This window comes from Malaclemys terrapin, chromosome 3 (assembly GCF_027887155.1).
Source record: "Malaclemys terrapin pileata isolate rMalTer1 chromosome 3, rMalTer1.hap1, whole genome shotgun sequence".
In the NCBI taxonomy this organism is placed as follows: Eukaryota; Metazoa; Chordata; order Testudines; family Emydidae; genus Malaclemys; species Malaclemys terrapin.
This window is the reverse complement of record NC_071507.1, coordinates 15,627,921-15,655,575: the sequence shown is the minus strand read 5'-3', so window position 1 is coordinate 15,655,575 and position 27,655 is coordinate 15,627,921. Positions and strand designations below refer to the sequence as shown.

Below are 27,655 nucleotides of genomic sequence, written 5' to 3'. Positions count from 1 at the left end.
AAAATATGCAACAGCGAGGGGACAGGAGTATAGCTCATTAATTGTAGCCTTGTTAGCATTGCAGGGGAATGTGTCAGAGTCTCAAGGCTTGAGTACCCCGTAAATAAAAATAATCACTGGCTTTAAATGTATAAAGCTGAAAGAATGAGCAAGTCATTCTAATGGCAATGTTCTGGAGCTTGGCAGTGCGGTGTTAAGTGCGTTTAACAAAAATTAATATGGTCTAGAAATCACAGACTGAATGTTGGGTGACATGCTCCTCTTCATGAAACAATCAGCATGGTCCAGCGGACAGGGTACTAAACCGGGGCCCTGGAGCCCTCAGTTCTCTTGCTGGCTTTGCAGCTGACCTGCTGTGACCCGCAAACCATTTCATGCCCCCCTTCTCTTGTTTAGATTGAGAGCTCTTTGGGGCAGGGGCCTGTCTCTTACTACATGTGTGTAACAGTGTCTAGAGCAATGGGCCCTGGTCTCAGTTGGGCTCTAAAGGCACTGGTGTGCCACCGTTCTGTTAGTTGTAGAGGTACAGGTAGAAGACGAATAGGGGTACTGCATTAGTGAAAATGATATAGTCCCCTAAGATGCCATGGCTCTCTTTGAACCTGTACTTCTGTTGCCATTTGGATGCAGCAATAAAATCTCTGAGCCTGCTCCGGCGAGGTGTTGACCACGATAGAGGCTGGAAATGCTGAGCAACTTGCAGGATTGCAACCCATGATACTTGGGCTGAACAGCCAGAGCTTTAGCTTGCATGTGGTCTATGAATATTCCACTTCACAGATACATACAATACAACACGACCATTTTAAAACCAGAAGACTGTAATTCAAGTCACTTGGAGCCCATTCCTGCAGATACTTCCATGTATAGTACTCATTACCCTAAGTAGTCCAATTAGCCTTAGTGGTAATCAATCTTTGATAGGCCATGTTTGCAGGCTCGGGCCCTTTGTCTCCAAGACTGAGTTCTCAGATACAATTAAGCTATCGGCTTTTCCTTTTCCTCAGAACTTTATAGATAATGCCAAGTTTTCTCTTTCAAGCAATGGCCAAGCAGAGTTCTCCAAATTCAGACCTATTGCAAGCAGCTGTAACTCCTTTTAGTTCAGCAATGTTTATAAATTAATAATAATCTTGAGTAATTCATCCATAGACCTCAAAGCTCTTTACTAATTAGAGTAAGTATCATGATCGCCTTTTCCGAGAGGGGGGGCTCTCTGGGGCCTAAACCTGCTTAAACCAGGCCTAGACTTGGAACCTACCCTTGGCCATGAAGTTACAGATCGAGCTTTTCTGAGGAAAGTATTGCAGCTAGGTCGTTGCTTTGAAAATCACAGTACGATCTTTCCTTCTAGGTGTGGGAACATAAGAATTTTGTTCCCTTGCAGCAAATCTCCTTTCAATAGCTTGTTTCTCAGATACCAGCCCTGATCAAGGAAAGGTACCTCTCATCTTATTCACCCCCGGTATTTTTTCTCATTCCTTAGGGTGAGTCCATACTGTCAGCGACTGGCTTCAGCTGTATTTTTACGTGTTCTTTGGCACAAACTGTACTTGGTTTTCAGCAGCTTTCGTCTCTCCTTGTGTCAGAAACTTCCAATTACGTGTTCTTGTAGGACTTGCTTGTTTTCTTTTTTCAAATATTTGTACCGGAATGAGAAGTGGTGCATACGTCATAGACGGAATTATTTCCTGTTACCTGTGGAGAGAAAGCATGTTCCAAAGGGGGAGATGGGACTAGTATAAGGCATGGCATATGCACATTTAACTGTCATGTTAATCATTCTCTCCCTAAAATATAACTGAGAGGTGTAATGTAAGCCAGCTAAAAATAATGAGCAGGAAGCAGCAATTAAAACTAACCAAGCCAAATGGATCAGGTGAGAGGAATGCTTCTTTGATCCCTGTTTGATTTAAATTGTCCTGTTGAATTATAAAATGTAAAGTGCCAATGATTCTATAATGCATGCTGCCCATGGATCAATAACAGCTCTTAGACAATGATATCTGAAGGTCTAGCGGCATAGGAGGCAGCCAAGAACATTTTCCTTTTGACCATTTTCTAAAGATGTTGGAAAACAAGTGACCAATGTTGTCTTTATTACCAGTATGAGGTGAAAGCTCCTGTTCCTTCAGCCTGCTTCAGGAATATTTGTAAGCAAATGGCAAAGATGCATGAAGCTATATATGACCTCCTCCCTGAGGAGCAAACACAGGTGAGCATTTTAAGTTGCTTTGTAGCTATTGTAACACTTCCCTCATAAACACACGTCATTACCAGTACTTTGACACTTTTGCTTTTCACAGACAAAAAACATCTAGTGAATATAGTCATGTGTGGTGACCAACAAATGGGATTGCAAATACCATTGCAGTGAGTTCAGTTTGAATTGAATCTTTTTTCAGTTTGGGGGGGGGGGGGGAGTCCTTTTTTGCAATATTTGCTCAACTCTAGCTCCCCAGGGCAAGACTAAGCTGCCTCACTTCCCTTTTGCATCAACCGTGTTCTTAATATCTAGATGTAGATATGCTGAATACAGGAGTTAGTGGTGAAATTCTACACAAGGGCAATAACATGGCTGTTGTATGTGGTCATGTTGAGAATCTCCCAGAATTATTACTGAAATCTACACTAGAACAGCCATTTTATGCAGCTGTCATTCAATTCAAATTTAACTACAGCACTGGATTATTCATGTCACTAAATCTGCTATGAGCCCAGTCTTTTCTAGGTGTGCTCGTTATAATCTTAGGCTACAGTCAGTGCTTTTATAGATGGCCAGGAAGGACCATTCTGTCACCTAATGCATTGGATTGCAATCTGCCTCTTATGTTAATAAGAATTGTGCTAAAAAATCCATAGATGATAACTGATCCTTTTGTCTTATGTAAGGGTTACAGTACAAGAAAGATATTGTTTATTATTTTATAGCACCTACAAGTGTGCTGGCTGCCTCCTAGACAGAGAAGACAGGTCCCTGTCCCAAAGAGTTTACAATGTAAATACTGCACTTGATAGACAAGTGAGAATATACCATCCAACAGGAGCAGAGAGGTTATGGAGGGAAAGACACATTATATAAAACATTAGTTTAGGCATGTACCCATCCTAAAGGTTCAAATGTTTGTACTTCATTAGTGTTAGCACACTTTTTTTGCTGGCAGTGCTACAGAAGAGAGTTTTGGGGAAGAATTATATGAATAAAGTGAAGCTCCTTATTCTGATGCTATTACACACAGGTTACTGGGTTTTATGGTTTTGTTGTAGATGTTGTTTTTAAGAATTAATGCAAGCTACAAACTTCATTTGAAGAGGCAGCTGGCCCACTTAACTGTAGTCAATGATGGAGGACCTCAGAATGGGTATGTATGGACACTTGTTTTAATACTAATTTCCACAGTAGCCACAATACTTAGTTCTCTTAATAAATGTACCTACTGTAATCAAAATGCCACTGTACGCTGTATTTAGAATGCAAGATCTATTTGGAGCCCTGTTCTGCTAAAAGGTGCAACTTGAACAGGGCACTGCTTTTAGAGAAAATAGGGGAGGAAGAGTCTGGTGAGTAAAGAAAAGAATTGGGAGTCGGGAAATGTGGGTTATATTCCTTGCACTGTCACAGATTTGAGAGACCTGGGATGTGTTGTTTCATCTGCCTGTGCCCATTTTCCCCCTTTTATAATGGTGACAATCATTATTTACCTCACAAGTCACGTGACACTTAAAGCACCTTGGAAACCTGAATTAATTCAGATGGGTGGCTGGAAGGTGCTAACTATTATCAGGAATTAGTGTTTTATCTGTGTATAGGGAGCTTCCCTACAGGAAATGTTTTTAAAGCAGAACCAGCATTAGGGCATTTTTCTCCATAAAGAATTCGGATTCTTTTTAAACAGAGCCTTTGCCAACAGGTCTCACATACTGCTTTTTTATCTCCCCCAAATATATTGGTAGGAATTACCATGCCTGATTAGATCAGTGATAGTTCTGCTGCAGTGTCTGGCCAGCACCAGATACTTCACAGAAAGGTGCAAAAACACCAAACAAAAAACCTCCTCGTGGACAATTATTGGATAATCTACCTATAGTGGAAGTTTCTCCCGAACTCCTTTTACAATTTTCTTCCTGAAACATGAGGGTTTATTCTTCTCTTTTTTTAATCCAGTCTAATGTATTGAGGATGTTTTTGTTACCCATATAAATATTTAATTCATTGGCTTCAATGATACATAGTTGCAGTGAATTCTATAGGCTAATTATGCTTTGTGTAAAGTATTTCATTAGATCGCTTTTTTAGATTTTAGAGTAGAAGCCGTGTTAGTCTGTATCCGCAAAAAGAACAGGAGTACTTGTGGCACCTTAGAGACTAACAAATTTATTAGAGCATAAGCTTTCGTGGACTACAGCCCACTTCTTCGGATGCATATAGAATGGAACATATATTGAGGAGATACATATACACACACATACAGAGAGCATGAACAGGTGGGAGTTGTCTTACCAACTCTGAGAGGCCAATTAAGTAAGAGAAAAAAAACTTTTGAAGTGATAATCAAGCTAGCCCAGTACAGACAGATTGAATCTATCTCCCCTTGTAAGTATTCTCACACTTCTTATCAACCTGTCTGTACTGGGCTAGCTTGATTATCACTTCAAAAGTTTTTTTTCTCTTACTTAATTGGCCTCTCAGAGTTGGTAAGACAACTCCCACCTGTTCATGCTCTCTGTATGTGTGTGTGTATATGTATCTCCTCAATATATGTTCCATTCTATATGCATCCGAAGAAGTGGGCTGTAGTCCACGAAAGCTTATGCTCTAATAAATTTGTTAGTCTCTAAGGTGCCACAAGTACTCCTGTTTTTTTAGATTTGTTACTTTTCAATTTCATTGTATGTCCCTTTGTTCTCCTATGATAACAAGATTAATAGGAGTGCTATTCATTGTCTCCAACCAGTTTGATACTTTGTACACCACTCTTTTGTCCCCACTTATTCATCTCCTTTCCATCAATTAAACAATCCAACAGGAGTGCCATTCAGTAGTCCAAGCTTAATCCTCTTCCAGGTGAGGGTGTACCACTAATTTATTGACTGGCATTTTATCAGCATTCTCTCTCTCTCCTTCTTTATGCATCTTAAAATTGTGGTTGATGATTGCTGCTACTCACTAGAGCTGGCCAAAACTCAGGGATTTCAGCTCGCCTAGAGTTTTGGTATTTTTGAATTTACCTTTGTTCTGATTTGGAATGAAAGCAAATTTACCAAGTGTCCAGCCTCCCAGCAGTGCCTGAATATTTTGTTTCAGAAACACCAGAATATGTCCCTGAAACTAAGGGCTCGTCATCGATCTCTCGGGGATCGATTTATTGCGTCTCGTCGGGACGCGATAATCGATCCCCGAATCGACATGCATACTCCACCAGCCCAGGTAGGAGTAAGCGCTGTCGATGGGGGAGGTCGATTTGCCGCCGTCCTCACAGTGGGGTAAGTCGGATCAGATACATAGAAATCAGCTACGCTATTCCCGTAGCTGAATTTGCGTATCTGAAATTGATTCCACACACACACACCCGTAGTGTAGACGTAGCCTTAGTGTGAAACTTACATTCCTGTTAATATTACAGCTGCTGTTCAGTGGATAGCTGTAGGCAGGGCTCCTACCATAGAGTGGAAACCCTGCCAGAATTCCAGCTGTACAGAAAGGAAACCTGCCTGTGTTCTGGTGAAGGTTTTGTCAAATCTATTACAGATTTGGTGAATTTTTTTGGTTCAGTGAATTTCTGACTAGCTCTTACTGCTCACCCAGATACCAACATATCCGCCTGTGTGGCTATATTTACTTTAGAACTCAGAAATGTGCATGAGTAGATTCATTAATGCACACTGACTTTAACCTGCCATGGTGCTTAGCCCATTCACTTAGCTTTGATAGGTCTTCCTGAAGTTCATAATCTTCTCCAGTCTAACTGCTCTAATTTTTACCTACAGATTTTTCCAAGTCACTTACCGTACATTTTAAAATCCAATTTTATTGTGAATGTTTGGACACCCCACTATTAATTTTACCATTTATTCTTAGCCAGTTTCTAATTCATGACAGGACTACAATACAACTCACCCCAATTAGTTCCCATGGTTGCCTCCTGTGAGGAATGACATCAAATGCTTTTTGAAGTCTAGATTGTCAAGGAGTTCTGCTTTGTCCATTTTGTTGATGTGCTTAAAGAACAGATGAGGGAAGCATGATTGTTCCTTATTATATCAAGCTCCTCTGAGGGCTGCAATTCAGCCAGTTAATATTGCACAGTACCATAAGAGTCAGGATTTTTAGGCTGGGATTATCAAAGGGGCCTAAAAGGAGTTAATGTCCAATTTCCTTTGAGTTATCTGACCCTAGATCTGTTTTAAACTGGGCAGAAAAGGAAAATGGAACCAGACATCTACCTAGACAAAGATATTAGTAACTTTATTGGTAAGTAGTATAATATTACTCCTGTGACCTAGGCAAATATTAATCCCTTTTATCCCAGTTCACAATTGCATAATAGAGAGGCATTAGTTACCTCAACGTAGCTCAAGGCCACACAGATGGGTGTGTTTGAACTGATGCGCTCAAATCAGATCCTGTTTCAATTAGTGCTTTAGCATTGGAATTATAACAAAAATCTATTTCACTACAGATTGGTTACAGCAGATGTAGCTTTTTACACTGGAAACCTTCAAGCTTTGAGAGGCCTCAAAAATCTGGACCTAAACATGGCTGAGATCTGGGATCAGAAGAGGTGATAATCTACTGGAACGAGTCAGTTGATTCTAACCACCAAATGTCTTGCTTTCAAGAAGCTTGAGGTGAATATTTATGAGTGGAGTCTATGAGAGGATGCTATTATTTGGGGAAACTAGATTCAGAGTGAGCTGCAGGGAGTGAGTGACCTTTTGAGTGTCCTTCAGCAAGAAACAAGCGATCAGCTGTCTGTGCAATTTTTTTCATTCTCTCTGGAAACAGACTCAGGTTTCTTTGGACCAAATCCAAACAAACACATAGCTGTAACACAGCTGTAGTTGTCTAGAATGCTCTGTATATCTTTATATTAAAAAGATGCTTTGCATTTCCTCTAGTGCAATGAAATTCACATGGTGTCCCACCTTATTTAATGATGGTATAATATAAAATCTTGCAGTTGAACTCTGTAGAAAATGTTTTTCTCTATAAAACTGCTGTTCTAAAATTTATTTTTTTACAGATCTTTATAAGAAATAAATGGCTCAATTGCTTGCATGTAGAATTCAGATTTATTAGGGAGCAGATGTTTCAGGGTATTTCTTTCAGCTGGGCTCTGAACTGCCACCAGAAGATACAACTTTAGTCAACAGTATGTTCACTTAAGCCATTATCTATTGGATAGATTTTAAAATGATAATCATTAGTACTGATAGATACTTCACTGATACCAAACCAATGATGTAGCTCTGCCCATAGTTGCAAGATTGGCTTCCAATGTGGCCTCTGCCAATTACTCTACCCATCCCCTCTCCCACAATTTTAAAAAAAGTGTAATTGAGTGCATACATTAAGAAAAGAGAGGTGGGGTAAAAAGAGTAGAATTAGGCTGCTATTGCCCTTATTACACTACTGCAGTGGATGGGAGAGGTGATGGCTGAAACTAGTTTAGGTTGATTGAATAATACTACCTTTTAAGTCTGGAAGTTGCCAGTACTAAGTAAAAGTGCCTGTGTATTTCACCTCCACAACTTTTTACCTAAACATAGTCTGAGTGCCTAACCTTGTAATGATTACATATGATGGAGTGGTCTACAGTGTTTGTGTGCCTATCTGTTAGCATAACAGATGTCATTGTCAATCAAAATAAAGCTATAAAAATCACCCTTGTTTTTAAAGACCAACTTTTTTAATGATACATATCAGTCTTATGCTAAACATAAAAAATAAGTTTTACAGGTAAATACTATAGAATTGAAAGAATGAACATCAGGACAGGGAACTGATCCTTATTTAGGACACCAGGATTGAACAATATTAGCATAAGTACAATCAACATGTGATTTTACTGCAAAGGGGGCAGATTAAGGATGCAACAGAAAACATACACTAGATGCATTTTAAAAAAATATTAGATTCTTTGGGTAAATTTAGAACACTTTATTCCAGCTTGAGCACAAGATCATAATGACAACCTTACCTCTGCGTGTGTTAGGAATACATTTGTGATATGATAGTATAGCTTAACTATTAACCTAGTCACTTCACACCACGTAAGTTAAGTATGATTTGTGAACAAACAGAATTTCTAACATTCTATTTCACTTAGTAGCAGTAGAGAAACATTTAATCATCATACCTGTCATTTACACTTCATAAAAAAATTACATGAAGGAGCTAACCATCTGTTGCTTCACAGCTTTTGAATTGCTTGTAACTGCAAAAATAAACTATTGACTATCAGAGGCAAACCTCTTAACTTCTTTTAGAGAAGTTCTGTCCATCTTGTCTCAAGACCAACAGTATTGCACTTTAAGGTTATATTAACTGAGTTACAGACTCCTCGAAAAGACGAAAGCATTTGCACTGTGTTCAGTTAAAAAGAAGCACAGAAAGCTATTTACAATTAATACTGCAGGGTACAGGGAGTAGATGACAAAACGTAGGCCTTGTGTACCACTTAATTTAAGGTCTACAAGTTCTTCCATCATAAGGTTGTTTTAACAGGATCTACAAACTGAACATTGACTCAGTGGTCCAGGATCCTAAGATTGCCAGATACAATTTTGTTCTCTAATACTGCTCCAGGCGGGATGTCAATCCGGTCACCGTGATTTGCAATGATGATAACTGTTCCCTAGATTAAAAAAGAAAAAGGCACATTGAGGTCCATTTAAAAACAGACTATAAGCATCTATAAGCAAGCAAGGCTTCTCAGGTTAACTGTGCCACGAAACACCTAGCCACCTGGCTAAGCTGTGTTGTACTGGGCTGTCATCCACATCTTATTTTCTCAGACAATAGAGTGGGAGAGTAAGCTTAGTACAATCGCTTTTTAAATGTTGTCTAACAAATTTAACAGGAGATAATAAAACCTTTTCACTAACTACGCAACTTGTTTGGTGAGTAGAATTTCACTCCCATTTAAGTTCTATTATGGGTAGAGAGATCCTTATTCAAAGGATCTGCTTCCTGTGTGTATTCTGAGTCATACCTGCCTACTTAAAGGTTGAGCAAATTTTCCGCTTACTCCGTGTCACACCCCAGAGCCACTTCAGAGAGTGCACTGAACCCACACCTCAGACAACTGGTAACTAAAGGCTATTCCCAAGAGATGGCGAATACCTATAACTCCCACTGACTTCAACAGCAGCTACCAAGAGCTCAGCACCTCCTGACTAGAATACAAGTTCTACTTCCACAATTGTTTACTGCTAATACAATAATCTAGGCAGAAAAACAGTGAGTGAGTTTGAGGTTTGCAAGTATGCTCACGTGTGGAAATCAGAGACACAAATCTAGAACCTTTGACTAGAGGGGAGAGGAAGACTGGTCCAGCAGTTAGGGCACTAGCATGGGTGTCTGCCAGACTTCCCATGAGCTCTTGGGTTAAGTCTCTGTGCCGCTGTACTCCATCTGTAAATTGGAAGTTATATAGTGCTCCTCTACCTCAGAGATGGTGAAATACTTATACTAGAGTAAGGGGGAGCAGACAAGTGTCTTAGCTGCTTAGTTTGCAAAACACTTTGTAGATAAAAATGTTAACTACAGTAACTCCTCGCTTAATGTTGTAGTTATGTTCCTGAAAAATGTGACTTTAAGCGAAATGATGTTAAGCAAATCCAATTTCCTAAATAAGAATTAATGTAAATAGGGGTGGGAGGGGTTAGGTTCCAGGGAAATTTTTTTCAACGGACAAAAAAGACTTTATATAATAATACACACATATACACACACTGTATAAATTTTAAACAGTTTAACACAGCAATTATGATTGTGAAGCTTAGTTGAGGTGGTGGAGTCAGAGGGTGGGATATTTCCCAGGGAATGCCTTGCTGGTAAATGATGAACTAGCACTCGGCTGAGTCCTCAAGGGTTAACACATTGTTGTTAATGTAACCTCACACTCTACAAAGCAGCACAAATGGAGGGAGGGGAGACAGCATGGCAGACAGAGACACACACCCTGTGTGTGAGAGACAGATGTGCATCGCCCCTTTAACTACACTGACCCCACTCTAAGTACATTGCCTTTTTAAGTAGATCAGCAAGTTGAGACAGCAGCTGCTGCCAGCAAGCTCCCTCCATCCTGAGCCCTGTCATGTCCCCCGTCCCTCCCCATGGAGATGGGGCAAGTGGGAGGGGAGGGGACCACCATGGATTAACCCCCCTCTTTCCCCACTCTCTGCACAGCAAGCAGAAGGCTCCCAGGAGCAGCTCCAAGGCAGAGGGCAGGAGCAGCTCCAAGGCAGTGGGGGGAGGGACAGCTGAACTGCCGTCAATTGCTAGCCTGCTGGGCAGCAGCTGCCCAGGGAACTTAGGGGGGTGGGGAGCTGATAGGGGGCTGGCAGTCCATCCTGGGTCCAAACCCCCACCAGCTAGCTCCAACGGGCTGCTCTTCCTGCAAGCAGTGGACAAAACAGGCAGCTGCCAAACGACATTATAAGGGAGCGTTGCACAACTTTAAACAAGCATGTTCTCTAATCAGCAACATAACAACGAAACGTTAACCGGGATGACTTTAAGTGAGGAGTTACTGTACTAGTTGTTTCAATATGCTACTTATATTGGTATGAAGGTGTCAAGGTACATTAGCCTCTGCAGTCACTGGACCAGTTTCTAATTCAGAATATGGATGGTTATGCCACAGTCAAGTTTTCCATGAGATACTTTACCCATGCACGTTATTTTGTGATAAAATGTAGATGGACTCAACTCTTATCTATGCCACTCTGACAAAATAGAATTTTATCATTTTACCCAAGTCAGCCTCATTCACATACACACCTTTAATGCAACGTTCTTGCCAAATGTAACATCACCCGAAACCGTGAGATGATCCAGTTCAAGCATATCTGGTATACTTTCAAACCTACTCAGGTAATCTTGAACCTTTTCAAAAAACAAAACCAGCAATAGTTTAGAGGATGCATTTGCTTATGTATTTTTTCCCCAAAACTAAGGGTTTAATCCTAGAAGAAAGTATTGAAACAAGTTACGAAAGGATGAGACTAAAGCTAAATGTAAAGTGTATAAATACAGCAGGATTAACAATCCTTCAAGAATTTATTTTGTGAATGAAGAGTTCCTATCCCTATTCTAGGAAACTAGCTCCAAAATCTGTTCTTGAATCTACATCAAACAGAACCACAAGTCACCAACTATCCCCATGATAGCAGTGAGAGCTAGTTTCAACATAAAGTTATGGGAAACTAATTATGGACAACAGTAACAGTAATACACTCTGTCTAGAAATTAGGCAGTTTTTAAAGAAAACCTGAACTTTAGAATGGACAAAACACTACCCTCATCTTTACTATCCCCAAGTAAAAAGGATAAGGAAGTATGAGATAGCTATTATAAGGCTGTGAATATTCAGATGTTTTTAAGATGTTTGAATGCAGCTATTATTTCATGACTCAATGGAGCAGTCATAATTTGCATAGTTGGAAGTAATTAAAGTAACTGTCCTTGTAACCTAGTCTCCTCTTACTGGTATGTTAACATATGAAGGACATCAGTGTTTACAGTCTTTTCTTGTGAAAAATATGTAACTATGAGGGTTTACCTTGGTGAAAGAGCTTCCCAGTTTGACCAGAGGTACAGTTGGAAATTCACGTTTCTCACTCATAGTTAAGGATCCAGCATTAAGGCTATACAAGTTGGACATCACAAGCAAGAGATCTGATGTGGTCTTGACAGGCAGAAAACGACTACGAGGTACATTTATCCCCAAAGAATTCTCAAAACTTTTAACAGCAGCACCAACTGCCGTCTCCAGCTGAATAACATTTAAACCTCCATCCAAAGTCTGAAAAAGAAAGTTGTAGCATGAACATGACCAGACAAACAAATAACTTGTTCACCATCAGACCTTTAAATAGTCAAAAGCACTAACATTGTTTTAAAAGGGGACAGTTATGCAGAATATAAAGACATTCAGAAAACAAAGGTGAAGTTGGAGAAGTTAGCACAGTTGGACACCTCTGCACAGTCTCTGCTGTTTCCCCTTTGAAGTCCTGTCATGAGCTTACCTTTGGATTAACGATGATCTCCATATCAATAGCGTTTTGCTCTTGCAGTCGTTTAATGGCAGGCAAAGAAATCCACAAGTTGTTTGTATTGAATATTTTGAATTTTGACACAGACTTGAATTCATCAACATGTGCTTTTGGAACCTGAGCTATTTCTACCAGTCTCAGTTTGTTATCATATTGCGTGAGTGTACCACCCTGCAAAGGCAGAACAGATCTAAGTACTGTAATATATGGAACAGCATGCTACACGTACATATAAAATCTTTATGACGGCATGCAATATATATCTTCTTAAAACACACTGAAGTGAGGTGCAGGTGGAAGTATTTTGCCTATCACATTCCAATACCAAATACCTAATCTTAGGGCTTGTCTACACTTACATTTTATGGCGCTCTAACCCCCTGAGCGCAGCAAGTCTGAGCACTTTAAAGCGCTAGTGTAGACAGGCTCTGCGTGCTGGGAGCCGTGTTCCCAGCACTTGGAGCTAATCCCCTCGTGGAGGTGGATTACCAGGAGCGCTGGGAGAGCTCTCGCCCAGCACTCACGGGCGACCACACTCACACTTCAAAGTGCTGCCACAGGAGCATTCCGGCGACAGCGCTTTGAAGTTTCCAATGTAGCCATGCCCTTACATAAAACTTGTTTAACTTATGATAGAAACTGACAGCATTGTTTATGCCAGTTATTGATATTGGAAAACACTAAGAGTTTTTTACGAAGCATTTAAATAGCTGTTATCTACAGTTGCTCTAGACAGTGGATAAAATTTTCCAAAGCACCTAAGTGACTTAGGTGCCTAAACCACCTAAGCACTTATGGAAAGTTTTAGTCAATTTAAAAGTCACCTTTAGCTTGTGATGGATAATTAAACAATGGAGAATTCTATAAAGTTACATGTCAGGATCTAAATCAGGGGTCGGCAACATTTGGCACGCAGTTCGCCAGGGTAAGCACCCTGGTGGGCCGGGCCAGTTTATTTATCTGCTGACGCGGCAGGTTCAGCCGATCGCAGCCCCCACTGTCCGCAGTTCGCCGTTCCGGGCCAATGGGGGCTGCGGGAAGCTGCAGCCAGTACATCCCTCGCCTGCGCCGCTTCTCGCCGCCCCCATTGGCCCGGAACAGCAAGTGGGGGCCGCGATCGGCCGAACCTGCCACGTCAGCAGGTAAATAAAACTGGCCCGGCCCGCCAGGGTGCTTACCCTGGCGACCCGCGTGCCAAACATTACCAACCCCTGATCTAAATTAAACCTTTTCACAAAAGAAAATTCAAAAGTTATGGTTGAAATAGAAGATAGTCAGCTGACTACGTACTGTAGGTTATGTGGCACTTACTACAGTATCAGTTAACTTTCCCCATGGGGCTTCAAAGGATAAAAAGCCCTGATCTTACATTACATTTCCTTCCTTTTATGGGTTGAATCAGGATCCTTTACAATAATATCAGATGAATGGGACACTAGCAGTATTTTTCATGGTTAAAGAACATGGGACAAGACCCTTACAGGTGGTGGTACAAATCACTATGTGATAAAAATGCTTACAGCATGTACCAAACATGTCATTGTTTTGGTTTAAATGTTGGCCAACAATTAGCCAGAGACCCTGGTTTCACCACCTGAAACTGGTCAGGGCAGGATGCTGGGTCAAGACTGCCAGAAATTTAGGCTATAGAGCATTATATATTGTAGTTTTAAAATACAGCAGTGGGTTAGGCAGTCCTGAACTAGCAAGAGAGGCTACTACTGTAGCATGGTGGTTCTCAGCTTCTTCCATATTAAGACTCCTCTTAGATATTGCTATATGGGAAGGGTGTCATGACCCCAAGTTGAAAATCCATGTGGCCTATACAATAGGCTGTCCTGTCTAGTAGTTCAAGCCCAGGAGATGTATATTTTTTTTTAATACTTGCATATGACTGACCAAAACAGCATGCTATACGGCACTCCACGCCATAAAACTCTAAATAATGTCATAAAACCTGCTGACTTTACATCTCTTTTTCAAGTTAGATGTACAGCTGACTGTTGGGTTCAGGTATATAAGCCTTAAAGATATTTGAGGTGATATTTAACATCTGGTTGAAACTACTGATCCAAAAGAAAATGAGACTAAAATTTGCTAAGTCAGTGAGTGGATGAATTGACTTGAACAAATATATTTTTTACCTTAACATCTGCCCGGGTTTTATTTGTGACCTCCATGACAAATTCACAACATTTTCCATTTGGTGGATTCATAAGATGGTTAAGAATGTAAAGATCCACGGTTGCTCCCAAGTTATCTATATTGGACACAAAAATGTACTCTTTCCCCTCTCCTATAAGTGTGTCAAGCAGACCAGAGTTATAGAAACTGGAGTAGATATCGCCGTGACCTGGGGGATACCACGCCTCAGTATTCTCTCCTGAATAAGATACGTCCTTGGCTATTGGCAGTAGAGACTCTTTATTAATTCTAGGATACCTGCAAAATGACAATTATTAGAGCTCATCCATGTTAAATACTGATACAGACCTTAGTGCAGTAGTAATGCAGTCACATGGGATACTCCAGACTTGGTGTGGCTTTAAAATTATTACTTCTTAGGCCAGTTAATCAGATACACAGAAACTGGAGGAGACTGTGTGTGTTCATACTTGGATATCGGGGCAGAAACTGCAAGTTAATATTTAATTAAGTATAAACTTAAATGAATCATCTCTTTGAAGCCAGAGGTAATGCAAGTTTCTTCCTCCACAAGGGTTGAGAACATGTTATATGCAGTCACTGGAACCTAGGAATTCACTTTTTAAAAAGCAGGACCCCCCCGAATCTCCCATGACCAATTCAGGGCAAACTTCGTTGGTGGTCAGCCTACAAGTCACTCTACACCTGCTTCCGACAGCCCCAACCCTGTGGTTTCACAGCCAAGATAGTTCAGAATTCAAATCCCACGTTCCTGCATTCCACTGCAAGTCTGATCTCGGAACACAGATCTCTTTCATCCATTTATTTTTAGTTATTAATTTTATCTGGCTGTTCTTGGGCCTTCTCACTTTTTAAACTTCCAAAAAGGCCCGTTTAAAGAGGTAGAACATGAAAGTATGTCACTATTAATACTCAATAATATTTCATCTGTCTGAAAACTCTAACAAAAATATTTAATATGCACAACATGGAAGAGTTTGTTTGTTTCTTTTACCCCAAACAGAAGAAAAAAAAATCTGATACCTGCTTTGATTAAAAGTATATATTTTCACACGACTGTGGCTGTACTTCTGCAAGATTTTCTTTGTGTCCTCATCAGTGTTAAAGGAGTTCATTAGAACAAGAGGAACATCTGTGTTGTAGGTTTTGTTTAGATGCTGAGGAGAAAAAAGATCATATTCAGCAAGAGTTACTGGGTTTTATTTCTGCCACCTAAACAATGAGACTTTATATACTATTTGCAGACTGTGTCAAACAATGGTTATGAAAAAAAATCTCTTAAAAAGATATTTAGACAAATGTGACCGTTAACTAAAGACAATCTTCATAGCTACAGAAGTATTTATGATGAAACAACAACAGTTATTGAAGGTCTAAATTAAATGTGCAAGCGCACACACAAATTATTCAGAGCTAACACAACAATTGAGTTTTTAATTCTTCAGTTCTAACTGGACAGTGCATCAGATAGGCTAATGCATACAAGATGTGCCACAAAACCGTTATGTTGAAGGGACTCTTAGCTTTCTTTGAATTTCAGACATACATACACCCAGAAAACCATTTGTCCTTCCGGACGATATTTTATCCCAACAGACAATTTAAAGCTTTTACGATCCACTCTTAGGATTCTTTATAAATGGATTACAATCTCCTACCCACAACTGCTTTGAAGCTTTTTTTTGGCAGATTGATGACATGATCAACAGTACAGAGCAGTTAGGATGTTATGGTATTGGTTATGGGGGGAGGAATAGCTCAGTGGTTTGAGCATTGGCCAGAGTCATGAGTTCAATCCTTGACGGGGCCATTTAGAGATCTGGGGCAAAAATCTGTCCGGGACAGTACTTGGTCCTGCTGTGAAGGCAGGGGACTGGACCTGATGACCTTTCAAGGTCCCTTCCAGTTCTATGAGATAGGTATATCTCCATATTATTATTATTATTATTTTGTTATTCAGGAATTGGTTAAAAACAGTTGAAAAATGGTGCGAGTAGATGTATAATCCCCACATTGGTTAACCATGGGTTATAACAGGAGACTGAAGCCAGTTAGGCCACTGGCTGGCACCTGAAGGTATTAGGCATAACATGATAAACCCAGCTGGGGAGGAGCTGGGTCTTTATGAAGGAGAGAACGTAGGGCAATGGCAGGAGGAGAACCAAGAATGAGTGAGATAGGTGAAGACTGAGAGACTTGGAACCGGGTCTAGAGGGTCCTGAAGCAGCGAAGCCCAAAAGCAGTATAGTAAAGCCTAAGGGGACTTTGGAGAAGAGTTCCAGGAAGGGAGAAGCTCCTGTAGCAGGCCAATGAGGAGGGGGGATTCCAGGCAGAAAGCTCTGGGAGGCAGCATTCTGAAATGAGAATGACAAAGAACTCTGCAGACATTAGGCTGAACCCCAGCAGGAGGCCGTGAGGAAGGAGGGCATGGGACCTGAAAAGGAAGCCCAGGAAGCTAAGGATATCAGGGAAGGCCACTAAAGGCAAGGAAAACCCTGGGTACAGAGAGAAAAGGTGAAGGCTAGAGGAGATGTTGATTCTCACTGTTGTGGGCCCAAAAGAGGGTTCAATATGGAGCTGAGATTGAGAAGGAGAGGTTCTCAATATGGCAGTCAAGTGGGATTAGAAATACTTAAGCTGTATTTTCTTTGCGTGGTCTACGCTGAAGATCCCACATGAGGACTCTGTTTTAGAAACTCCCAAACAGAGGGGCGGAAGAAACTGGAACTTTGGGTGTGGTTTCATGTGGACTTGTTCCACCTGGGGTGGGGGTGGGGGTTGTAACTCAACCATGACCTGGACAGAGGCTGAGTTGTAAGAAGAGGCAGACCACCTCCTGACTGGCATGACCATCGGCAGGGGGTACTAGACAGGAAGAGCTGCTACACCATGTCCAGCCATGAGGGGGCGCGCATACAGAGAGTCCAACTTTCTATCTATGGAGAATAGTTAAGGTTAAGATTTTGGCACAGGGATTTTTATTAAGATTCATGGGCAGGATGCAGGCAATAAACCATAAGTCACGGAAGCCAGAGCCTTGCATGGGGAGGGGGGGGCCTGGCAGCCAGAGCCCTGCTACCCGGGGCTAAAGCCACAGATGTCTGTTAAAGTCACGGAATCTGTGGCCTCCGTGACCAAATCATACCCTTAATGATTGTCTAACGTAGGCAGAGCACACAGTATAAAGTATTAAAAAATTCAGAACCCAAAATGAAGTGGCCCCTCCCTTAACTATATGAAGGGTGATAATGGGCATTATTCTACTGCAATTAGGAGTGACTCAAATCAGCTTCATTGGGACAGTTCTGGAAAGAAGAATATTCACTCCAGATATGGTTTGAGGCACTCACTTGTGTAATTTTTAACTGCTGATACATTCAAAAAGGTGTGGGCACATTCTCAGTGTCTTTAACCCTACTCTGTGTGTTAGGATCTATTAAAATAATCTTAAAAGTGATTAAAAGACAAGTTTTGTAATATGCTTCTTGCCATGGATCTCCAAGAACTTCTGTTAAGTGCAGTTTTCATGTCAGCAACGGAGCAGCTATTAAGAACTTAAGTTTCCAAATGTGTGAGTGGGAGGGGGGGCGGGAAGAGACCAAAAAGTGGGCACATTAACCTCCATCTCAACAAAGACTCTCAAAAGAGAACACCCAAAGCATCCTCTTGGATATCACACTGAATGCAAGAATTGGGCACAAGACTAAATCTTTGTATGGACTGCAGCTCACCTTCCTAGCTCTTGGGGAAAGTACCACCAGACACACCAATATATGTACTCCAAACTAAAATACTTTGGTAAGCACCTAAAACTAGAAAGAACTGCGTGAGGAAACTAGGGCAAGCCAATATCCTACTCTTTCATGGCCATCTTACTTATCTCCTGTAAGAAGAACTAAGTAGCACTCTAAATGTAAAGAGGTAAATCTATAACAGCCAAAATGCCCTCCCAAAACCTGCAAGTTTTCACTTGCTTTTTGGAGGAATAAATGCCAATCACTTCTAAAATCTGGATTTTACTGAGAAGAGAGTATACTTGGAGTGATGCTAAAAACATTTGGTGTGGCAAGAGGGAGGGTTAAACTTTGTTTTCTCTAAGCTTTTAAAGCTACTCTTGGGACTCAGACCCGGGGGGGGGGGGGGGGGGGGGGGGGAATCAAATGTGTACCTGGGATTTTGCTGCTTAAGGCCCTGCTAAATTCTGCAGTTTGATCCATGGTATTTTAGAAGTACAAGCACTGTCTGGGTTAGCATGCATGCGGATTTAACCTTGTCCAGAATGGTGTGAACCAGCAGTTCTCAAACGTTAGCAACCCGAGGACCCCCATTTTGATTTTAAAATTTTGGGGGAGCCCCAACACCCCCGCTCAGCCCCAGACCCCATCCCCAGTCCGCCCCAGGCCCCACCCCCAGGCCACCCCTTCCCCCACTCACTCCCCCTTACCCTCACTCACTTTCACCAGGCTGGGGCAGAGGGTTGGGATGCAGGAGGGGGTCCAAGCTCTGGGAGGGAGTTTGGGTGCAGGCTCAGGGAGAGCGTCTGGGCGTGGATGGGAGTTCCAGGAGTGGCGCAGAGCCAGGGCAGGCAGGGAACCTTAGCTCCACTGCGCCACCGGACTTTTAGCACCTAAAATCTCCCGGTTTGGCTTCAGTAGCCTTCACGAGGAGGTAGGAGGTGGAGGAGTTGAGGGAGGAAGGGGGAGGAGTTGATCAGTGGGGTCTGCAGACCCCAGTTTGAGAAATGCTGGTGTAATTCAATTATTTAAGGTTCTCCACCCATTCCATCCACATAACATATGCTAGGGTTACCATACGTCCGTTTTTTCCCGGACATGTCCAGTTTTTCGGCAATCAAACCCCCGTCCGGGGGGAATTGCCAAAAAGCCGAACATGTCCGGGAAAAATACCGTCCGGGCACTTCCTCTCCCGCGGCTGCTCTGCTCCTCCCCGGACTCAGACTTCGGCTCTGTTTAAGAGCCAAGCTGCCCAAGCCAGCACTACCGGCTTCGGGCAGCCCCCGTGCCTCCGGACCCTGCGCTGCCGGAGCAGAGCAGCTGGAGCCAGGGAGGAGAAGTGTCCAGCCGGCGGCTCGGGGTCTGGAGGCAAGGGGGGCTGCCCGAAGCCGGTAGCGCTGGCTCGGGCAGCTTGGCTCTTAAACAGAGCCGAAGTCTGAGTCCGGGGAGGAGCAGAGCAGCTGGAGCCTGGGAGGGGAAGCGCCGGCCGGGGGCGCAGGGTCTGGAGGCTGCCCGGCAAACCGTAAAGCCGGTAGCGCTCGGGCAGCCCTTTTCGCGTGGCTGGGAGGGAGAAGGGGGGAGTTAGGGCGGGGACTTTGGGGAAAGGGTGGGGGAAAGGGCGGAGTTGGGGCAGGGGTGGGAAAGGGGCGGGGCTAGGGCCCGTGGAGTGTCCTCTTTTTTTATTTTTTAAATATGGTAACCCTAACATATGCGATACTTTATTTTTATCCTCTTTTCAGTACAATTCCCTGCATCCCAGCGAGTTGGGGGTCTTCCATTTCCCTGCCTATCTTCTTTTGGGAAGCTTCCATCATAGTCACAATCTAAGGACGATATGGGATTCCCTACCATCTCTGTTAATGTTGCTACCTACTCAGCCATGGTGGGAGTGGCCGTGTGCATCACTACTAAGTAGTGCTCACAATCCAGTCCCGGTGCAATAACTCTCAGCACTCCTAATCGCTAGAAACAGAGAGCAGAACAGGGATCGGATTCCAGTTTCCTACCTAGTAGGTCAGAGCAGTACCCCTCAGATGGCCCAGTTTCAATTTTTAATCGAATCAGATTAGTCAGTGGAAGTGTTTCTAAATTATCAAGAATTTCAATAGGAGTTTTAGCCTATGCTCTGATTCACAAAGTATGTTGTTTCCACAATGGCTTTCAGAGCAGATCAAAAGTTTCTTACCTCAATCTGCTGAACTGTCAGGTCCAAGAAGGTGTTTTCATTCCGCACGCCAATAAGACTTTTTGGGCCTTTACAGCCCATGCTGGTGCCCAAGCCACCATTTAGTTTCACTACAACCAGTTTGTTCAAGACTGAGGTGATGTTAACAGGCAACCCCCTAGCCCTTATCTTCTCATAGGGCTGAATCTGTAAGGAAGCAGCAATTTTAGAAGGTATTCAAGTAAATTTGTCAGAGGTTACTGAAATAAACTAACATCTTTTTGTAGCTCTTGTTACTCTTCCCCACTGCTAAGAAGGGATTTCTAAAGGAACAGGAAAATATATCATGTAATAGAAAGGCTGAACTCTGAACTACAACTCCTTGCCAAAGTTCTCAACTTTCGTGTGTTAGGAAGTTACTCACCCCACCCCCACCGCCCTTCTCAAATTTAAGAAGTTAATCTTCAACAATTCCCAAATTTATTTGTGAGGCATCACTAGAGTGCCCAGAGTATTATAGACATGTAGGAAGATAAGGTTCCTACCCTAGACAGCTTATAACACCACATACAATACAGTTTGTTTAAGCTTTATTCAAATGCAGATACTCCTCATCACTTCCCTCTTCCAGCCCACAGGGAAAGTGGGCTGGGTACGAACAGAGGTAAGGAGTAGGTAGAGGATCAGGACTGCATCCCCCGACTTACAGTGGTCCACCCAAAGTCAGCAAGAGAACCTTTGTGAAGCTGGTTCTTTATTTATTTATATATAATAAAAAAAGGTCCAACCCACCCACCCAAATAGCGAGCCTGCCTACCAATCAAGTCACACCTTAGGAAGTCTCTCTGTGTGCAAGAAAAAGGTTTGACTTTTTCTTCCTTTTAAAAGCAGCTTACTCTTGCTGCAGTCTCTTGATGTTCTGTACTACGGTCACCAAAGCAAACAAGCAGAGCAGGCTAAGTTTTAAAAATTCTTTGCAAGAGTCTAATCAGATTAATGTTGGTTCTCGGTACTAGGCCTGTTAATTTTTTTCCACCTTGCAGCAAAAATTCCAAAATGCTTCTAACCCTTCTATTTTCAGAGTATTCTCAGCCAATTCACTTCAAATTTTGCAGAAAAAGTTCTCTCTTGTTTTCAGAAAGAAACTATCAATTTTAAAGGCGATATGACTTTTCTAGATTCTGGAGTGGGTAGGTATGTATACAAAATTAGGCCTTATAAAAAAAAAAAACCTCAGTTGTAACGTCATTAGAGAATGCCTACACACACACACACACACACACACACACGGGAAGGTATTGTTAAAGTGACATAGTTGTTTTAATTGTTCTGAATTAATCTAATTCAGTGTTTCCCAAACTTGGGACGCCACTTGTGTAGGGAAAGCCCCTGGCGGGCCGGGCCGGTTTGTATACCTGCCACGTCCGCAGGTCCGGCCGATTGCGGCTCCCACTGACCGCGGTTCACCGCTCCAGGCCAATGGGGGCTGCGGGAAGCGGTGGCCAGTACGTCCCTCAGCCCGCGCCGCATCCAGCAGCTCCCATTAGCCTGGAGCGGCGAACTGCAGCCAGTAGGAGCCGCGATCAGCCGGACCTGCGGACACAGCAGGTACACGAACTGGCCCGGCCCGCCAGGGGCTTTCCCTACACAAGCGGCGTCCCAACTTTGGGAAACACTGATCTAATAGAATAAGGCTATAGAATGTTTTTCTACATTTTTTCTTTTGAAGGATGCTTTTTAGAGGATTAAAACATTACACAGATTATTTATGGCATTTGAAAAAATAAATAAATCTGAATGCTTCAAAAACTTCCAGCACAATGACACAGAAATTACTTCAATTCTGGTTGGAATGTAGCAGAAATGCATCTGATTTATAACAAGACATGGACTAAATAAATTTGAGGACTTCATGTTCACTTTGGGTATGCTGGAGGAAGAGGGGGAAAAAATGGAAAACAACATTACACGAGAACAAGAAGTTCATGTTCTGGCTGAGTGCAGAGGAAAAAAAACTGTATTGCACAATTGATATTCCTGACCAATACAACGAGATGGTAGACTAGAAGGAAACTCTTACATTAGAGGAGTTCTGCCATTTACAACTAGGAAGGAGCTTGCTTTCCATTAAATAAACTTATCTTTTCTTAGCTGTCTAGTTAGTCATTGTGCCACGGCTACCTCGTTATTCAAACAGTGGAAGTTTGCCTAACCGAAGTGTCATAGTGCAATCTATTATAGTTACTCCATTACCTTAGAACATTGGCCCAAGGCCAAAACTATTTATTCAACAGAAGTAATTGATTAACCATTTTAAAGGCAACATGCCAGTTTCCCTTCCTTTAAAAAATTTTAATAATGAAGTTTTGATGTTTAATATGCATGGTATTTCAGTGGAGGAAACTGATAGTTTTAATGGATTTTTACATAAAAGGCCATTTTAAATTGTGCTACAAGATTAGGAAGTTTACAAATGAGGGTGGACAGTGTCCTATACCCTAACACTAGGACACGTCACAGAACAACCTTAGCTACTGAATGGCTAAGTTTTGGAGAGTAAATAGCATATCTCAAACTTAAATTAAATTATGAAGTTTACCAAATGCAAACAGAGGAAATCTCTGTAACTTTAAGGGCTAGCAATTTACTTCTATAAATAAGAAAACTTAAGATTTTCCTGCACAGTAGCATCAGTTATAGAGTTTCCTACTGGTCCTTGGTGTGTGGATTTTCCAAAGACTTGAGGGGGTAGTGCTCCCCAACACCCTTTGCTGCATGAAGGGAAGATCCAGGGAACAAGCCAAACCACGTATAAAAATATTCTTAAAAATTTTGTTTGAATAAGCTCCTCCTTACTTACTAACAAAATGAGAGTCCAGAGTTTATTACTCGTATAGCACCATATACGTGCATTTACACCGTAAGTAATTATAGGCCTTTGAGTCTGACATTAATCCCAGGCCAAGATAACGGAGTGGCTGATATGGTATTGGATTAGTAAAGAATTAAAGGAGGGTAATATAATTAATGCCAATCAACATGGGTTTATAGAAAATAGATCCTGTCAATCTTTTTTATGAGGTAGAAAGTTTGTTTGATAAAGGAATAGTGTTGATGTAATAGACTTAGATTTATGTAAGCCATTTGACATGGATGCGCATGACATTTTGATTAAAACAATGGAACAGTATAAAATTAACATAGCCAGTTTTTAATCCATTGAATATGTGCTGATAGGTCTTAAAATGTAATTGTAAACAAGGTAATCATCACAAAGCAGGTATGTTTCTAGTAGGGTCCTACAGGTATCAGTTCTTGGCCCTATGCTATTTCACATTTTTATTAGTGACTTGGAAGAAAACATAAAATCATCACTGGTAAAGTTTGCAGATAGCACACAAATTAAGGGAGCAGGAAATAACAAAGAGGACAGGTCACCGACAGAGGGCTCTGGATTACTTGGAAAACTGGGCACAACCAAACAATGTGCACTTTAATATGGCTAAATGTAAATGTACACATTTAGGAACAAAGAATACAGGCCATGCTTACAGGATAGGGGATTCTACCCTGGGACGCAGTGACTGAAAAAGATTTGGGGGTCGTGGTGGATAACAGTTGAAGATGAGCTCCCAGTGCAATACTGCAGCCAAAAGGGCGAATGCAATCCTTGGATATATAAACATGGGAATCTCAAGTAGGACTAGAGAGGTTATTTTACCTCTATATTTGGCATGGGTGCAACCACTGCTGAAATATTGTGCCCAGTTGTGGTGTCCACAGTTCAAGAAGGATAATTGGAGAGTGTTCAGAGAAGAGCCATGAGAATGATAAAAGAATTAGAAAGCATGCCTTATAGTGATAGATTGAGCTCCTTGAGTCTGTTCATCTTAACAAAGAGAAGGTTAAGGGGCAACATGATTATGTAAATACGTACACTGGGAACAAATATTTAATAATGGGCTCTTAATTCTAATAGAAAAAGGTATAACATATCCAATGGCTGAAAGCTAAATTCAGATGACCAGATGACCAGAAATAAGGCCTACATTTTTAAGGTAGGGTAATTAACTGCAACAATTTACCAAGGGTCATGGTAGAGTCTCCATCACCGACAATTTTTAAATCCAGATTGGATGTTTCTTCTAAAAGATATGCTCTAGAAATTATTTTGGGAAAGTTCTATGACCTGTACGTTACAGGAGGTCAGACTAGATTATCACAGTGGCACCTTCTGGCTTTGGAATCTAAAAAGTCAAGATGGAAAAGCTCTCCCAAAGATCTTAGTGTAAGTTGTCTCTTTCTGTTCTTGAGAGAACATATGAAGTGGTGAAGGTGATGAGGAATCAGTAAAGTAATACATACACAGAGATCCTCAGTGACTCTGCAGTGTGAAATTAGGAAATCAAATACCAGCTCTCAAAGTTTCAACCTGGAGATGCAAAGGCTCAGCTACTACTACTACTCTATTATATCAGTAATAAATCTGGAGTAACTCCATTATGAGAGTCACATCAAATTAACATTGCTCCTCCAGATTTCAACCTCCCTCCCTGGATATAAATGAGAACTGAATCTGGCCAAATACCTTACCTTACTTGTTAGTTAGCTTGTTTAAAGCAGTTATCCAGGAAAACCAACCTTAAAAGCCCCACCCCCTCATTTAACAACTTTTTAAGAAAGATTAAGATGAATTTACTTAACTTTCCATTATAAATTAACTAAAGATGTTACGTCTTCAGAAGCTAGTCACATTCTACATGCTAGAGAAAATGGAATTGTTCCTCAGAGGAACCAGCAGCATACACTTCTAAAACCTGCTCTCTGTTACTCCACAAAGATGGCTGTTTATTTTTGATATTGCAAATATAAGCCCAATGAATTTTCATCAAGATTCCTCTTAAGAAATTTAGAATTTAATGCCTCCATTATGTAGCAGAGCTTTCTAAATGGTATTTAAGTGATATTTAAGTGACGTAAAGATTAAAATATTCATACCCCCAAATCTTCTGTGAAGTGATACGTTTCAGATTTCAGATTCTAAGTACACTGCTGTAAACACAACAATCAGAGAAATTGATTGTTTCAGTTGTCTTTACCAGGAGATTGCAAATAAAACCACAAGCTGAACACTCAAACTTGTCAATTAAAACAAGCCTTTACATCTATGCCAGAGCGTAGTATCCTGATTTCTATTACTATAATCCGAGATTTCACACACTTAAATTAATGACTTCTGTAAACTACAGTAAAATCTTGAGACTATACATTTAACCAGAAGAACAAACCCATCTTTGTATCATCAGTCCTATAACAGGTTTAAACAAATCTAATAGTGTCTTTTTACACCATCATCTAGAAAAGATTTATGGCAAATTTGGGTTGTTTTTTTTTAAAACTATACCAAAGACAGTAATTTATGTATCCACTGAACCTAAAAAGTACATACTAAGTACTCTGGAAGGTCTAGTAGCATCCTGGTTTTTTGTGCATAAATGTGTGATTAGTAATAGATGAAACATCTGTTCCTTCATCAAGTCAGTAGGTGGAAAAGGGAGTAAACATTCAAGGAAAGTGATAGGTAAGCTTTCTAAAAAGAATGTGTGTGCACTATCCCCTAATGGTTTTAAGGATACTATCATATAATCCAAGATTCAATTTCCATAGTGTCAAATAAAATCCCATACATTAGCCCTGATGCTTCCCGCCCTTTAAGCAGGTCAAAGGGAGTGGATGCAGGCTCAAAACAGCACTAATTCCCCCCTAGGACTTCTACTCTTACTTCCCACTTCCCTCCCAAGGAATGGCAGAGGAGGAGGATGGGAAAATACAAACAACATTCAGCCAATTGCAGCTTGGCTTCTAAGGGTGGCATGTGCCACGGAGGGGGAGATTGGGGACTTTACATAAGTGTGGTCTTCAGAAAGCACCCCCCCTCACCCAGCAAGATTTTGGAGAACTCTGAGAAATTCAGGTTCCTAAATGACTCTTCTCCCGTAGGTGTAGGGCAAACTCATTTTAAACACACACAATCCTAGACTGTCACCGTGTGATCCAGAGGTTACAGCAAAGATTCAAATGTTGGTAATCTGGAATTTATCCTGAGTTCCAATCCAACTCAGCTATAAGCACTAACAGAGCGCGCTGGGGGAATCCAAAGCAAGTAAAAGGTCACTAGAACGTGCCTCAGCCAGCCTACTAGAATAGCATCAACATCAAGTCTCCATGAAAGAGACAGCTCGAAGAACAACCGCAAAAATAAAAAGGGCCTTTTCATATTGCCCATACAAGTACTTTATGTTGCAGAGTAACACAGTACAGTTCTTCATTAACAGGAACGTAACTGGCAATACCTAGGGTTATTCAACTAAAATTACGACAGAAGAGGCTTCCAAGTTCTGTAGAGTTGTTTTATTTATAGCCTAGGAAGAGAAGCTCATTTATTCCAGGAAGAGAGGTGCAGAGAATTAAGAGACTGATATTAGAAGTCCAAGTTTGTTTAAAAAAAAATTTTTTTTTTAAATAGCTACAGCCAGCTCACTGTAAAGTACGTGGTAAAAGAAAGCATTTTAAACCAGCACCAATCAAAGCTAAACTCAGCTACTCAGGGAATGAATGATGGGGAAAGAACAGTTATACATAGTCGTGTTGCATTATTTTATGTTTATATTTAAATAGACATACACACTCTTTTGCTGGATTATGTGGAGCAGTGTAAGGCATTCTTGGTGGCAATGCTATTTGAGTCAAGCAGCAGGAGAATTTTTGTAGATTTTGAGAGCCATAGAATTTTACCCAGTAACTCTTGTATCAAGCCCATGGCTTTGGGTCAAGTTAGAGGAGAGAATTTGAATGCCAAGCATGGTTACTCGGTTACTGCAGTTACACTTCAAAGGAAAAGAGAACTTGGATGCTTTAGAACAGGGGTGGGCAATAATTTTCGCAGGGGGGCCACTCCACGAATTTTGGTAAGTCGCCGCGGGCTGCACATTTCTACTATATTAATGGAGGGGGTGTGGAATCTGGGAGGGAGTTTGGTGCAGGAGGGGGCTCTGGGCTGGTACAGAGTGTTGGGGTGCAGGAGAGGGTGAGGGGTGTGGGCTCTGGGAGGGAGTTTGGTGCAGGAGGGGGCTCTGGGCTGGGGCAGAGTGTTGGGGTGCAGGAGAGGGTGAGGGGTGTGGGCTCTGGGAGGGAGTTTGGTGCAGGAGGGGGCTCTGGGCTGGGGCAGGAGATTGGGGGGCAGGGTCTGGGAATGAGTTTGGGTGTAGGAGCGGGTTTTGACCTGGCGCAGGGGGGTTGGGGTGCGAGG

At 41.6% G+C, this 27,655-nt stretch overlaps 2 protein-coding genes across 4 annotated transcripts in view; one reads left to right on the top strand and one right to left on the bottom strand.

The window, feature by feature from the left end:
• Positions 1–7,885, top strand: part of VPS54 (VPS54 subunit of GARP complex) — a 75,872-nt gene extending 67,987 nt beyond the window's left edge. For both annotated transcript variants that reach the window (XM_054023587.1, XM_054023588.1), the window contains 3 exons: positions 2,108–2,215; positions 3,268–3,362; positions 6,681–7,885. In XM_054023587.1, coding sequence (XP_053879562.1) covers positions 2,108–2,215; positions 3,268–3,362; positions 6,681–6,786 — 309 coding nt within the window. In that variant the 3' untranslated portion in view covers positions 6,787–7,885. The remainder of the gene's footprint in view (positions 1–2,107; positions 2,216–3,267; positions 3,363–6,680) is intronic.
• A 3-nt stretch (positions 7,886–7,888) lies between these two features.
• Positions 7,889–27,655, bottom strand: part of UGP2 (UDP-glucose pyrophosphorylase 2) — a 41,729-nt gene continuing 21,962 nt past the window's right edge. For both annotated transcript variants that reach the window (XM_054023590.1, XM_054023589.1), the window contains exons 4-10: positions 20,368–20,553; positions 15,472–15,605; positions 14,427–14,724; positions 12,256–12,453; positions 11,790–12,032; positions 11,009–11,113; positions 7,889–8,858 (exon numbers count right to left, since the gene is read on the bottom strand). In XM_054023590.1, the coding sequence (XP_053879565.1) occupies positions 8,751–8,858; positions 11,009–11,113; positions 11,790–12,032; positions 12,256–12,453; positions 14,427–14,724; positions 15,472–15,605; positions 20,368–20,553 (1,272 nt within the window). In that variant the 3' untranslated portion in view covers positions 7,889–8,750. The remainder of the gene's footprint in view (positions 8,859–11,008; positions 11,114–11,789; positions 12,033–12,255; positions 12,454–14,426; positions 14,725–15,471; positions 15,606–20,367; positions 20,554–27,655) is intronic.